Genomic DNA, 13,210 nt, shown 5'->3' on the forward strand with positions numbered 1-13,210 from the left:
TGTCTCAGCATGTTGCTTATTAAGTAAAGGTTTATGAAAATGATTTGATTTATAAGTGAAAATGTTGTAGTATTGTATTAGCTTTTTATGGTCCACGTGAAGTAAGCAGTGAAAATCTTCATATTAAAAAAATGTTGATAGCCTGGTGAGAAGTACTGTATTATCTCTTGCTTATAGTATAGTTGGAGAGATTGGGCCACCTTTAGTTGTGTTGGTGAGGTCATTTTACCGTAATTGCAGTGGGAGACTGAGCAGTATGTTGTTGTGGCGGGTCTTAGGTTGGCTGTAGTTACTTGAGTGGACAGGCTGTGGTTGGCAGTCTAGCTCACATGGTAGTAATCTGCAATTCGACTCCTATTGAAGGATCAAGTAATACCATTTCTTAATTTGGTATAAAAAATAAATAAGTGCATGAGCTCAAAGTGTTTCTTAGGAGTGCGGCACATCTGAATGCCAGGGTTGCCGAATGCAAAGGCTGCTAGGCTACAATTTCTGTCTCTCCCTCTCACTCTAACAGGCTCATTTTCATCCCTTATTTTCCATCAATGACTTGTTTTTTCTTTCTTTCATTACTGCCTCATCCTCCTTTTCCTGCCTTTCTGTCTCTTGCTCTGGGGGAAATCCTGAAAAAATAAGTCCTGGCCCCGAAGATTGAGAGCCGGTGAGCCCATCACCTGCAACTGCTGGCACAAATTAAGCATTGAGTTACACGTTTAGGGGTGGACTCTCGGGGGCCTGATTCACAAAGGTAAACTTACCCTTCTGTGTAAGTCTACAACTGTATGCTATTCACAAAGATATTTTAAGAGTAGTATCTTTACGACTGCAAAATCTCCGCACATCAAAAGATAGCATATTCCTATCTTTTTATGTGCAGATACTTTGCAGTGCTGAAGATACTACTTGTAAAATGCCTTTGTGAATAGCAAACAATTGTAAACTTACACAATAGTGTAAGTGTACCTTTGTGAATCAGGCCCTCAGACTACTCTCATTTTGTGCTAGATCAGCCCTCCCATTGTGTTCGAGGCTCTTGAGTGTTTTTTAGGCAAATGTTGTCCATGAGGAAATGCTGAGACCAAACTAATAAATTAAAAAGCAATAGATCTTTAAGCAGGGGGATGAAGTACCATCATAAGTTGGGAAGATGTTCATTTGGCATCAGTTAATATGTTGAACATTCCATATTGTGAGCCTGGTGCTCTGTATTTGATGTTTTTGATTAAATGCTCACTACTTACGGTCTGAAAAGATGCGATTTCATTGGACGACTGAGGGTATCCTTGTCACCATTTTTCTGTACTCTTAAAAAAAAATCAGGTTTCCCATTGGATGTTAGTTTCCTGATGCTTTTCAGCTATATAGTGTAAAAAAAGTTTCACTATCTTGCAATACTGCTTAAAGCTAACTGTTTCTTCTCCTGTGATATCCAACACATGCCTACTGAAGAGCTCTTTGACATCATATTATGACTTTGAAACATTTTAATGCTTTTAATACATCATTTGAGGGATGTTTCACACGCATTGATCTGACACCCTGGGGCTAAAACGAAACTACAACACTGGGAGAAGGGTTCTTTAACGTTCTGGAGGGGAATTGGCTGTGGTTTAGGAAAAAAGAGAAGTGTCTGGTATCATATTATCCGCAATGGGGAACTTCAGATCAAGTTAAATGTGTGTTTCTTTTATAGAAATGAGAAACTAGTTTTGAAAACAATTACAGGTGTATGAAGTTGCTTTGTTACAATTAAGTACAAACAATTGTGAAAAACATTTGTTGGATGCCTAAAAACATATTCATCATATGGCCTTCGTTTGGGAAAGCTAAGCTCTTGTAGGATATTTGCATGCTAATATAATGTAAGACCCTTTTTCAAGTGACACCCACTTGGACTGTCCTAGTGGATTTTATTATTTTAAACTGTCCTATCACTGTCCTAGCAGGTCACAATACTTACCTTTTTTCAAGAATCTTAAAGGAGTGTCGTAAAGAAATGCTGGTATGGTCATTTAATGCCCTTCTGCCAGGGGTTTCTAGCCTTCCTATATGGGACCCACTAAGGACCTAAAGCACAAATTGCACAGGGGCCTGATATATGACTAGTGTGGACTTTATCACCGTAGCAACAGCAGGGTACCATAAAGTCCACTGGATTTTATCAAGGAAATTACCAGTACATATGTATTTTAATATGTTACGCACCAAAATCATTATGTTATTCCTCATTACATGGGGAAAACTCGGAATAGTTTTTGTTAATGGCGCCTGATAAATTCCATGCCTGGAAGGTGCGATAAATACTGCCTTCTAAGATTCTGCTTTGTTGTTTTTTTAAAAAGGCCCTTTTACAGCATTTCTTTATTTTCGTTTTTGTCCCTTTTTCAGGTACTGGATGTTTCAGGAGCACAAGTCCTAGTTGATGCTCTTCCCTCCAGTCAGTTGCATATCCTGGAAAATTGTGGACACTCTGTGGTAATGGAGCGACCCAGGAAAACTGCCAAACTGATAACAGACTTTTTAGCATCCCTGCACAACACTGACAACAATAAGAAGCAACAGTAATCCAAGCTTCGTTTCCAACAAGCACTGGACAAAGATATGCAGTTCTTCCTGTGAGCCACGATAATTGCTCAGGGATGTGGTTAATAGGAAAAAGAATGCGTTTCTGAATACATAGACATTGAAAACGTTATTCCCTAGCATTAATATGACAATAATTTTAGAGTTTACTTAGAAAGTACAAAATGTTTAGGTAATAATATAAAGTTAAGGCGGAATGTTTTGAAAATGTATAACATCTATTGCTAAATAATTCTAAATATTGTAATTATTTATGAGTCTAGAATTGAAATGCAGTTACAAGCCATAACAAATTCTGTTAAAATATATGTTTGGCTTATGATGGCATGTAGTTTCTCATACTAAGGGCCTGATTCAGAGTATGGTGGGCGGGTTACTCCATCTCCAATGTGATGGACACCCCGTCTGCCTTATAACGACTACATTATATCCTCTGGCACGTGTAGTAAAGCAGCGTTTGTGAAGAAGTAACCCTTCCACCAAACTGTCAATCAGGCCTTGAGTCAAAGTTGCATGATTACTTTCAAGTTGTAGTTGAAATTCTGTCTGCCTGGGAGCACTTAAGGCTGCCCTCAGAAGTATTCCTCGTTGATACTTTTTAGTTATCTTGTCCGTTATTATCAAAAATATGCATTCCAGAATGGGAATGGAGGATGTCTGATAATGTGAGAAAAAGAATAGTATTAGACCGATGATGGCTCAAAATATTTCTGAGGGCAGGATCATTTATAAAGCACTTTGTCAGTAATTCCCATAGAGTTGGCATCTGTTGGTGTTACTTCGCTCGCTCAGAAAGATGGATAATGGAAGATAGACTTTATATTCATACGTTTACATTTTCTTTCAGTTAATCAGCCCGTTGACTGCTACTGTAGGATTACCACTTTTTGGGTCAGCTTATTGACTCTGATGGTAACACTCGCCATGCCCTCTGTATTGAACCGAATTAATGATATTTAGTCTATCACAAGTTATTTCATTAATATTTACTCAAAGGATATGAGCTATCAGGTTTTTTATGGTTGCTATGCTAGAGTTGAGCAATAATTCTGTGAACATCTTGCATTCAAGTTGACAGAAACTAACTTTACTCAGTTCTTTTTCCTCCTCCTTTAAATCTGCAGAATAATGTGATTGTAAATACTACTTTAGCAATGAATTCTATGAATTCCATGAATGGTACTATAATCGAGCACAAATGTGACTATGTGATCAAAGCCAAACATTAGTCTAGGACTGATACTGCAGCATCAAGGCCTGCATGAAGAAACACTTCTGTAATCCATTGTCTTTCAGATGTTTGCAAGTGATAACTTCTGAGGTGCCTTTCGTCCTCATTCCAGCCTGTATGAATGAGAGAAGCAGGACCCTTCCCAAGGCACCTGAAATAAAACATCAACGTTTTTTTGTTTATTAGTCTTTTGCAGTTTTATAGAGTACAAACGTCCCAAGACTTTTAGAGTATTTTACACAAGTATCAGATAACAAACTACATTTTTTAGTCATAGGGAGATTATGTGATTGTTCCAGAATCGCAGCATGTTGAGCCAAGGCCAGGACTCTAACCTGGTTTCCTACTTCCAAGGTTGCTAGCTCTTACCGTTAGGCACATCTCCTATCTAATTGGAAGTACATGATGGCACCATTGCCTATCTTCTAGTCTGCTCTATCTCCTATATCCTACGTTACATTGATTTGATCAATTTTAATTTCTAGTCTTCACTTGGTTTCAAAGTGGATGATTTGGTAAGATAGGAAATGAGCATTTCGTTACTACAGCCGTGGTTTGAAACCGGCCAACGTAAGTGTTCACCATTGGATGGCTTTCAGTGGTCTAAGTGGAATAAGTGTGGTGGACTCAGATCAATTCCAGAAGATCAAACTCAAACAAACAGCATCTCTCATCTGAATAAACTGGCATCTTGTCAGCAAAGTGTTAGTTCTAATTTTCATGTGGCTACTTTTAAGCATGCGCCTTGATTTTTTTATTTATTTCCCAGACATTCTTACTACTAGATTTGTGCCTACCTCCATCCTCTGCATGTAGATGGAACTATACATATGCCATCAGCAGGAACAATGAACATCTCTGACAGTGTCTGCTGCCTTTTTTCATCACCCGTGTTTTCTCTTTTAGCCTTCGGATCTTACCTAATTTCAATACTCGAGAATGAACGTATTTGCTTCATAGTTCAGGCTTCAAAAGATACGGTTCCAACTTGATTGCTTGAAATATAGCCATCAAGAACTTTAAGACAACTTTTAAAATGGGCAGGCTCAGATGGTTGTCTTCATATTAGCATTTATTTTAGCCGTATATGCCACTGATCTCCTTTGAAGCTTTTCGACTTCAGTATCTGTACAACACAATAAATACATTCTAATTTCCTACACCAATAATGGAAGCATTAAGATGTAGCAAAACATTCCCTGTAATTGTAAAATATTATATAATCGCATATTTTTCTGTAGCCTATCAAATGCATAAGCAAGCCTGCACTAGACACAGTACAAAGGCAGATGTTTTGTAATTTTCTTGCTGTACTGTGTCCACCGTAAAGATAGGCATGACAAGTAACCACTCAGTTTCTTGACCAAAAATAATTTGGCTCTTTACAATATCAATCATCTCACCCAAAGAAGCATGATTTATTATTAATTTACAGACAATTGCAACATGATTGGATATCATCCAAATCAACGTTGTCTACCATGTAAATATATAAGTGTATCTCGTAGTTCAAATCCAATTGACTTGCGTAATGTAGAATACAAAACAAAAATGGCCAAAGGCATTGGGCCCTATTGACAAAGACATTTTTGCTTGTAAGTGTAAGTTTACGGCTAAAAATACCTTCCTTTTTTTACACCTGCTACTCTACAAGATGCAGAGGCCGGCTTCCACAAGCTGACATCAGCACCGAAATGTTAATTGACGCCCAAAGCACCTTCAATCCAACAACACCTTCACTGTCCAACCAATCGGTGTTGAAGACATCATGCGATCCGAGACCTCCATCAGCACCTAGGCCATTAGTGCAGAAGACTCCCTTGGTGCATGGCTCTGATGATTCAGAGCCACCTACCCTCCAGCACATTCAGAAGGAATTAGACACTTTAACGAAAACGTTTCGTTATTCATCCTCACACTGATGAGATTTCCACAAGACTGCATCCAGCACCTGTAGGGACTCTGCCTAGCAAGCAAAAGCCTACTTTTGAGGAGAAATGTGCCCAAATGCTAAACACACAAGGAAAGGGTCACTATCTCCATTCCATTTGGCCCCCCTCCTCCACCCTCTTCTCTCCAACCACCCATTCTCCTTTATCCCACACTTCATCAGAGTCATATTCACTGGAAGATTTCTCCCACTCATCTGGACACAGCAGCTCCTTCACCCCGGTGACTCGTTGGCACACCGTTTAACCCAGTGCCCACTGATGACCTATGGGAAGACTATGATGCCAATCCTCCAGGGAATCTAGACTTCGTTCTTTACCCAGCTAGGTTGTAACCCCTAGATGACATGACCACATATCATGAGTTCATACAATGGGCTACTGCCTTCCACAAGGTTCATATGCACTTTCTCCTTGTGGACGATGATTACCTCATGGAAACTTTATCTAAATTACAGGGGACAATCCAATTTCTCCCCATGCTCAAGGACATGCTGATGTTGGACTCAGGCACCTTTAACTAACCAGAGAAGGCCAGGGTGATTGTGCTTAGGTAGACAAAAAATACAATGCCTCTCCCAACACCCAAATACATCAGAGGTCAGGTCATTCCAGATTTGTTCGTAGTCCATCCTGCCCGCAAGCACTCTTTCTCTCAAGGCATGGGTGAAGCAACCCGCCCAATAAAGAAAGTAAAAACATTGATGCCGCAGAGAATTGGGTGGTTGTCTGAGCCACCAGGAATGGGAGAATGTCAAACTATGTTGGGCTGCTCTCTAGGTATGACAGAGCACACTGGTTTCCTAAAAGGGCAATTACACCAGAGGTAGGAGCTAAGGTGGCTCTGACAAACAATCATCCACTGCCAAACATTGAATCCCTTGGCTCGCCGATTACACAGCACCTGTCAGGGGGAGATTCCAGTATTTCCTTCCATGCTGGGAGAAAATCACCTCTGACAAGTGGGTTTTAGCAATGGTCCACCGCGACTATCACCTACAAAGTCTCCCAACCCCTCCCAACATCCAACTCGGCAAATAAAGCCTCAGCTGAGAGCACCTCAACCTCTTGGAAGAAGACTTACAAGCGCTCCTTCAAAAATGGGCTGTAGAGCCAGTTCTCCAACACCAATGGGGTAAAGGGGTTTACTCTGTGTACTTCCTTAACTCCAAGAAGGGAAGATCCCTCTAGCCAATCCTGGACCCCGGGCCCTCTTAACTGATACATCCTGTCAGAACACTTTCACACAGTAAACCTACAGAATGTCATTCCTCTGCTGTAGCAAGGTGACTTTATGATGGCGTTAGACCTCAAGGACACCTACTTCCCCATTCCCATCCATCATTGCCCACTGATGCTACCTGCGTTTAGTGGTCACCACCCCAGGGGTCTACACTAACTGCCTGGCAGTTCTCCATACATTTAAGGAGTGGAGGCAACCACATCATCCCTTACCTGGATGATTGGCAGGTGAGAAATGCAAGCAAGCCACCATGCCTAGGGCACACACGCTACGATCTCCCTCCACAGCCTTGGGTTCACTATCAACAACACCAAGTCCCATTTGTTAAACCCATATAAACCCTTTATGGGGTCAACACTAAATTCAGTCACAAGCAAGGTCTATCCCAGCAAGTAGAGTCAAATTGTTACATTTCAGTAAGAACTGTTATGTGCCTCCTTGATATGATGGCTTCATGCATTGCCATAGTGCCTGATGCCATGCCCTAGTGCACACGTGCCCATTGCAGCAATGCCTCTCTACACAATGGTCACAAGCAGAGGATCTATTGGAGGATCTAGTGTGGGTATAGGCCAGCATACCTTGCTACCTGCATTGGTTGAACAGCAACAACCAGTTGCAGGGCAGACCTTTTCTAAATCCTATCCCACAAGTCACCATTTCCACGGAGTCCTGTCAAGCCAGCTGGGGAGCACATCTCAATCTCAATAAAGTGCAGGGAGTATGGGCTCCACATCAACAGGGGAATCACATCAACTACGTCAAGTTGCTAGCAATCTATCTCACCCTCAAAACTTTCCTTTCCCAATGGCGGCTTCCCTGCTAAGGCGGAGGAGCATCTCCCCACTGCTCTTTGAGCAGTGCAAAAAATAAAATTCAAAAGATGATAACAAGGTTTTATCATTTTCTTTTTCTGTGCTGGATTCAGAGCCAGAGTGGGCGGGCCGAGCTCTCCAGAGTAGAGTGAGGAGTGGTTTGTACTCCCTAACTGCGCATGACGGTTTGGCCAGCCCTCTTGGCCCGGCCAAACACTCACCCACACTTCACATGTTCTCCACCTGTCTGTGTTGCACAGCCTGGTAGAGAACATGTCCAGGCTCCCAGGCAGGGCCTGAGTGACCAAACAGGCCGCTCAGACCAATCACGGCACTGCTGATGCAATGTCGTGATTGGCTGGAAGTATCTGGAAACCTGGGTGCATAGGGTGCTGCATGAGGACAGATTAGAGACGTGTGGCGGCAGCGAAGGTCATTTGTTTTATTCATCTTTTCTTACCACCCCCGTTCCAAGTCAGCCTCCCCTGTCCTTTCCCTTATTTGGGGCAAAGTCATATTATTCAAGATGTACAACATGACATTCATGTATTATCTCCAAAAACAAAGTGGGACTTACTCAGCTATTTCCACCTCTGGGGCGTCCCACAAATAAACCTCTTTGCCACCCCCGAAAAAAGGCAAAATGTCCAACCTTTCACATACCACAGCCACGCCCCCCGGGCAATGCATTATAAATGAACGGCTTTGAGATGTTTGATTACACTTTTCTGCTTCTACCACTTCTTCCATTTGTGGTCAAGAAGATGGGGCAAACATCTCATGCTCTAATTCTCTTAACCCCCACCGTGGCTAGATAGGTATACTCAGCGCTCCTTGAACTGTTCATCAGTCCTCATAAGAAGCCTCACGAACAGGTCAGGCCTTCACTCCAGGAGCCAAGGTCAAATCAGGCTCTTAGAGCCCAAACAACTCAGTCTAACGATCTGGTACCTGAGGTCCTAGAATGTATTACTTATATCCCTCACAAGAATGTATGGACTTATTGCACAAGGCTCGTAGACCAACTACACAAGCTTTTTATGCAACTAATTTGAAGAGGTTTTCCACTGACGCATTCCTAGGTTCCTGGACCTCTTAAAACCTGATGACCAACATATCATATGCTATTCATTTCTAGAAATCAGGCCTGGCTTACACTTCCATACACCTTCCCTTAGCAGCTATAGCAGCTTACATTGCAGAGCATTCCTCCCTCTTCAGCATACAATGGTTAGAGCCTTCATGGAGGGTCTCAAATAGGTCATCCGTCCCAGCTTTGCTCCGCTCCAGCGTCAAACCATAAGGTTGTCTTCACCAGACTTATAGGAACCTTTTTTTAACTCCTTCTCTCTTGCCTTCTCCGGTACCTCTCTTCGACAATGACTTTTCTAGTGGCAATTGCCTCTCTAGGATGCATTAGCGAAGTGCAAGCACTCGTATTACAAGAACCTTTCATACAAGCACATGAGGACGTGGTAGTACTCAGCTCCACCCCAACAGCCCTGCCTAAGGTTGTAGCCCCGTTCTACCTTAACCAGACAATAGAACTTCCAGTCTTCTTTCCCCAACCAGACTCAGTAGCAGAGAGAGCACTTCACACTCTAGACGTTAAACTTGTTTTCATGTATTACATTGGCAAGACAATGCTCTTCCCTTGGTCAGACCAACTCTTTCCTTCATGAAGGCTCACAAGGGTCAGCTTACATCCAAACAGTTAAATGTATTCAAACCTGTTATCACAAAGCTAAGAGATCCCTCCCTGTTACACCCAGGCCACACTCGACACAAAAGAAGGGTGTGGCTATGGCCTCACTATGGAGCATTACCCTAGTGTACATATGTAAAGCGGCCGCCTGTCAACTCTACACACGTTTACAAAACACTACTTTGAGGACATCCTCACTAGGCAACAGGCTGCAGTTGGCCAGATGGTCCTAAGGACTTTAGTTCAGAAATCTGCATCATCCACATGCTGACCACCGCATGTAGATGGGCACTGCAACAGTAATTGCACAGCTTGTGTAGCTACAGCAGCATGTGCTATGATCAGAAGTGTTACTTACCCTGTACGCATCGGTTCGTAGGATGTAGTGCTGTGGAATCACATGCACCCACCCTCCCCCCTGGAAGTGTGTGGCTCTGATCACAGATCACTTTTCTTTATTAATTAAGTTCCTTTTGCAATGCACATGTGCACTACACTGTTTATTAACCACTTCTTGCTACTCTCACCCGCTGGGTAAAAAAAGATCTAGCAATAATTTGGTAATTGCCAGCTAAGAGACGAGCCACTATATACCTCATGACTAGAAAGATTCTTCGAAGAAAAAGTACTTGCTAGTATTTGAGCCCAGCACTAGCTGGCAAGAGTATGTAGAGCGTATGAATCTACAGCACTGCAGACTATGGACTGATGCATACAGGGTAAATAACATTTTACTTTCCTTTCCTAGGCCAGGGGGCAGTATTCCCCATGTGCATATTTCTACAATACATAAACCTATGGGATTAGGAGCCCATAGGAATAGTCATATGACATTTCCTATAGTATGCCTAGAAATGTTTCTAGGTGTACTATTTGAAAGTTAGGTAAATAGGATTTCTTTTAAAGTATGCTCAGGTAAAGTTGTAAAACTCCACCCACACTATAATGTTTTTTGTGAATAGGGTCCATTACATATTTGCACTGATGTCCACCTACATTTGGTTACTCCAAAATGTTTCAAGACAATAGCCTAGTAATGACCAATAAAGTAGAAATGTTAATGCTGATCCTTCCTTATGTTATGGGCTTCTAATGCAGCTGACTTGCCTTTTTAGGTTACAGTCGATGGAGGGTGTCTTCCTTCCCCTTTACACATGTTACTCTTTTCAATCAACTACCTTAAGTTCATTCATTTATTTCCCGACCAACATGAAATATGGGGCCCACTAATGTTGATTTCTTTAATAGCTTAATGTTACAGTTAATTGTGTTTCAGATCCATCCATCTTGCTTGTTATTAAACTTTATTTGTCTTTGGACACTGTTTTTAAATAACTGGCAATGTATGATCACCAACTTTTGTATGTTCAGTTTGGAAAATGAGTTTTTTTGTAATGGTTCTGAAGCTTTTAAACAGTGATGTACCACTAGATTGTATTCTAGAAAGTTGTCAAGTAATCATTCTAAAACCAAGGTTCTGGGATTTGTGTTCTGATCTGTTTTAGTTGCTGCTCTTCAGATTTGTACATGGAACAAGAGGTATTGGTATCAGTTGTGTTTTCTTCCCTTTCTGCCATCAAGGCTGCAGAGGTCTGTTAGGCTTCAGTGGGCAGCCCGAAAAGCGTATTTGGTAGCTGCAATGGAACCTTTACCAGCCAGCCTACCTTATTTAAAATTCCCCACTACTGTGGTAGGGACTTTTCAGCAAGGGTGCTTACTCCGACATAGTGGGAGCATTTTAGAGATTTACAGATTTGTGAACACTTTCAGAAAATTGAGACAATGTGCTTGATTTAGAGTTTGGCAGACAGCTTACTCTGTCACAAACATGATAGATATCCGATCTGCCATATTACAAGTCCATTAAATTCTATGGTACTTGTAATACCGCAAAGGGGAGATCCATTGTGTTTGTGACGGAGTAGCTCGACCCCCAGACTCTAAATCAGGCCCTACTTTTGGTCACTATCATACTGGTGCTAAACCATAGTATAGCAGGTTCTGTGTAAACTAAACCAAAAACACAGTTTACAATGCCGGTCAACATTTATCTCCCCTTTTCCATGAACTTTTTCAAAACGAATGATATTTACAAAGTTAGCATATTCAATCTGACATTCCTTTTAAATGTTTTCCCAAGTTTTTTTTCTCATGGGTTCCTTAGCTCATCTTAGCTTTTTTCCCCCAAATCCCCTCTTTGTCTCCACGCGTCTAGTATAGTAACTGACTATAGGCATTCACTCCCTTGGTTTTAGCTACGGGGTGAAATGTTCTTTGTAATGAAAGATTAGAGATGTATAACTGAACCTCAGTTAAGGCAATGCAAGCTGATGAAATAACTATGGAGCATACATCTGTGGTTTTATTTTAAGTGTAACCTGAGGGTAATGTGCATGAATCCTGCTGTCCTAGTAGTAACGACTGGAGATTTCACGAATTATAAACATAACTGATAGCTAATTCTTAAAGGAAATTTACTTTGAATTAAAACTTCCAAATGAGAAGAGCTTAAATCCTAAATAGAATGTCCTAATTATTGTTTATGCATAATGAAAACATACTTTAATAAATACTGGAACTGCTTCTGTGCCAGGTAGATGAGGAAGGGGGAACAGACATGGGATTAGCAGTTGTAGCTGCCAGGGTGGTTGAATCATTCAACACATGCAATGCATCTAGAAGGAAAACTAAAGTGGGGAAACTGTACAACAAAAACATTCATAGGACTTGATTATTCACCTTGAGTGCAATATGGCTTCCATTCTAACTGTACCATAATATGTTTGCAATAATTGCAGTGAGATGCTTTCTTAAGCTAATGTACACGTTTGTACATTATACTGAAAAACTTAAGAGTTCCTTTGTTATCATTATTTGCCATTTAAATATGCTTTTTATAATAAAAAACGTATTCCTTCTTTTAACTGTATCTTTGCATATTTGTTCGGCCCTGTAAGTGTATGACCTTCGTCTTGTATATATAAACCTGATATTTCGTGTAATGTGAGCAATGCAATATAGCGACTTTGAAGTTTCTCAGACCAGTGAGATCAGATGTATGGCAGGACTTGGTGGCTGAATATAGTTGCTCAAACAACAATGTAATGAAGTTGAAAGATTTAAACTTTTTTCATTGGTCACATTTGAAGTTGGCCTCCACTATCATTAGGTTATCTGATTTGTAATAATTGTGAGTTTTGCCAATTTAACTGCAGTCAGAAGAAAGCATGTATCACACATTAAATGTGAATATTGTTAGTAGGGAAATCAGGGTAAAGTTTAGTATAAAGACAGGTATTATAGTTGTATATCATGAATGACAACTTCAAAATTCCTCTAGACAAAGCTAGTAGGCTGCCCTTCATTATGCCCCACTTAAGCGTGTTTAAAACTGTAAAGAGCAATTTTACTGCATGGGATTCTCAATAAATGCATATGCTTAGACTATATCCTGCTTGCGCCTGGAGAATCCTAGAACATTCTTACTAAAGTGTCTATCAGCTGTGAATATAATCTTTACGATCCCTGATTTTTCACATACTTTTAAATGTCCAGAGAAACCCATTTTGTATGGCCTCTGTACCCTCAAATGGTTCTAAAATTTTGTGCATGCCACGGCGTGGCTATTGATGTACAAAATGAATATTGATTTTTTTTTATATAGCACTACATACTATACTTCTA

The 13,210-nt window shown here is 40.9% G+C and overlaps 1 protein-coding gene and 1 long non-coding RNA gene across 3 annotated transcripts in view; both read left to right on the forward strand.

Annotated features, from left to right (window-relative positions):
* The window catches only part of ABHD6 (abhydrolase domain containing 6, acylglycerol lipase), a 150,813-nt gene extending 145,833 nt beyond the window's left edge, over positions 1–4,980 (forward strand). For both annotated transcript variants that reach the window (XM_078661492.1, XM_078661493.1), the window contains exon 9: positions 2,389–4,980. In XM_078661492.1, the coding sequence (XP_078517618.1) occupies positions 2,389–2,565 (177 nt within the window). In that variant the 3' untranslated portion in view covers positions 2,566–4,980. The remainder of the gene's footprint in view (positions 1–2,388) is intronic.
* Positions 4,981–7,966: 2,986 nt separating this feature from the next.
* Positions 7,967–12,450, forward strand: LOC144782247 (uncharacterized). The gene is made up of 2 exons (XR_013601124.1): positions 7,967–9,616; positions 9,653–12,450. It is a non-coding gene; the product is annotated as an uncharacterized LOC144782247 (long non-coding RNA).
* Positions 12,451–13,210: the final 760 nt, after the last annotated feature.

Source organism: Lissotriton helveticus, chromosome 9 (assembly GCF_964261635.1).
Source record: "Lissotriton helveticus chromosome 9, aLisHel1.1, whole genome shotgun sequence".
In the NCBI taxonomy this organism is placed as follows: domain Eukaryota; kingdom Metazoa; phylum Chordata; class Amphibia; order Caudata; family Salamandridae; genus Lissotriton; species Lissotriton helveticus.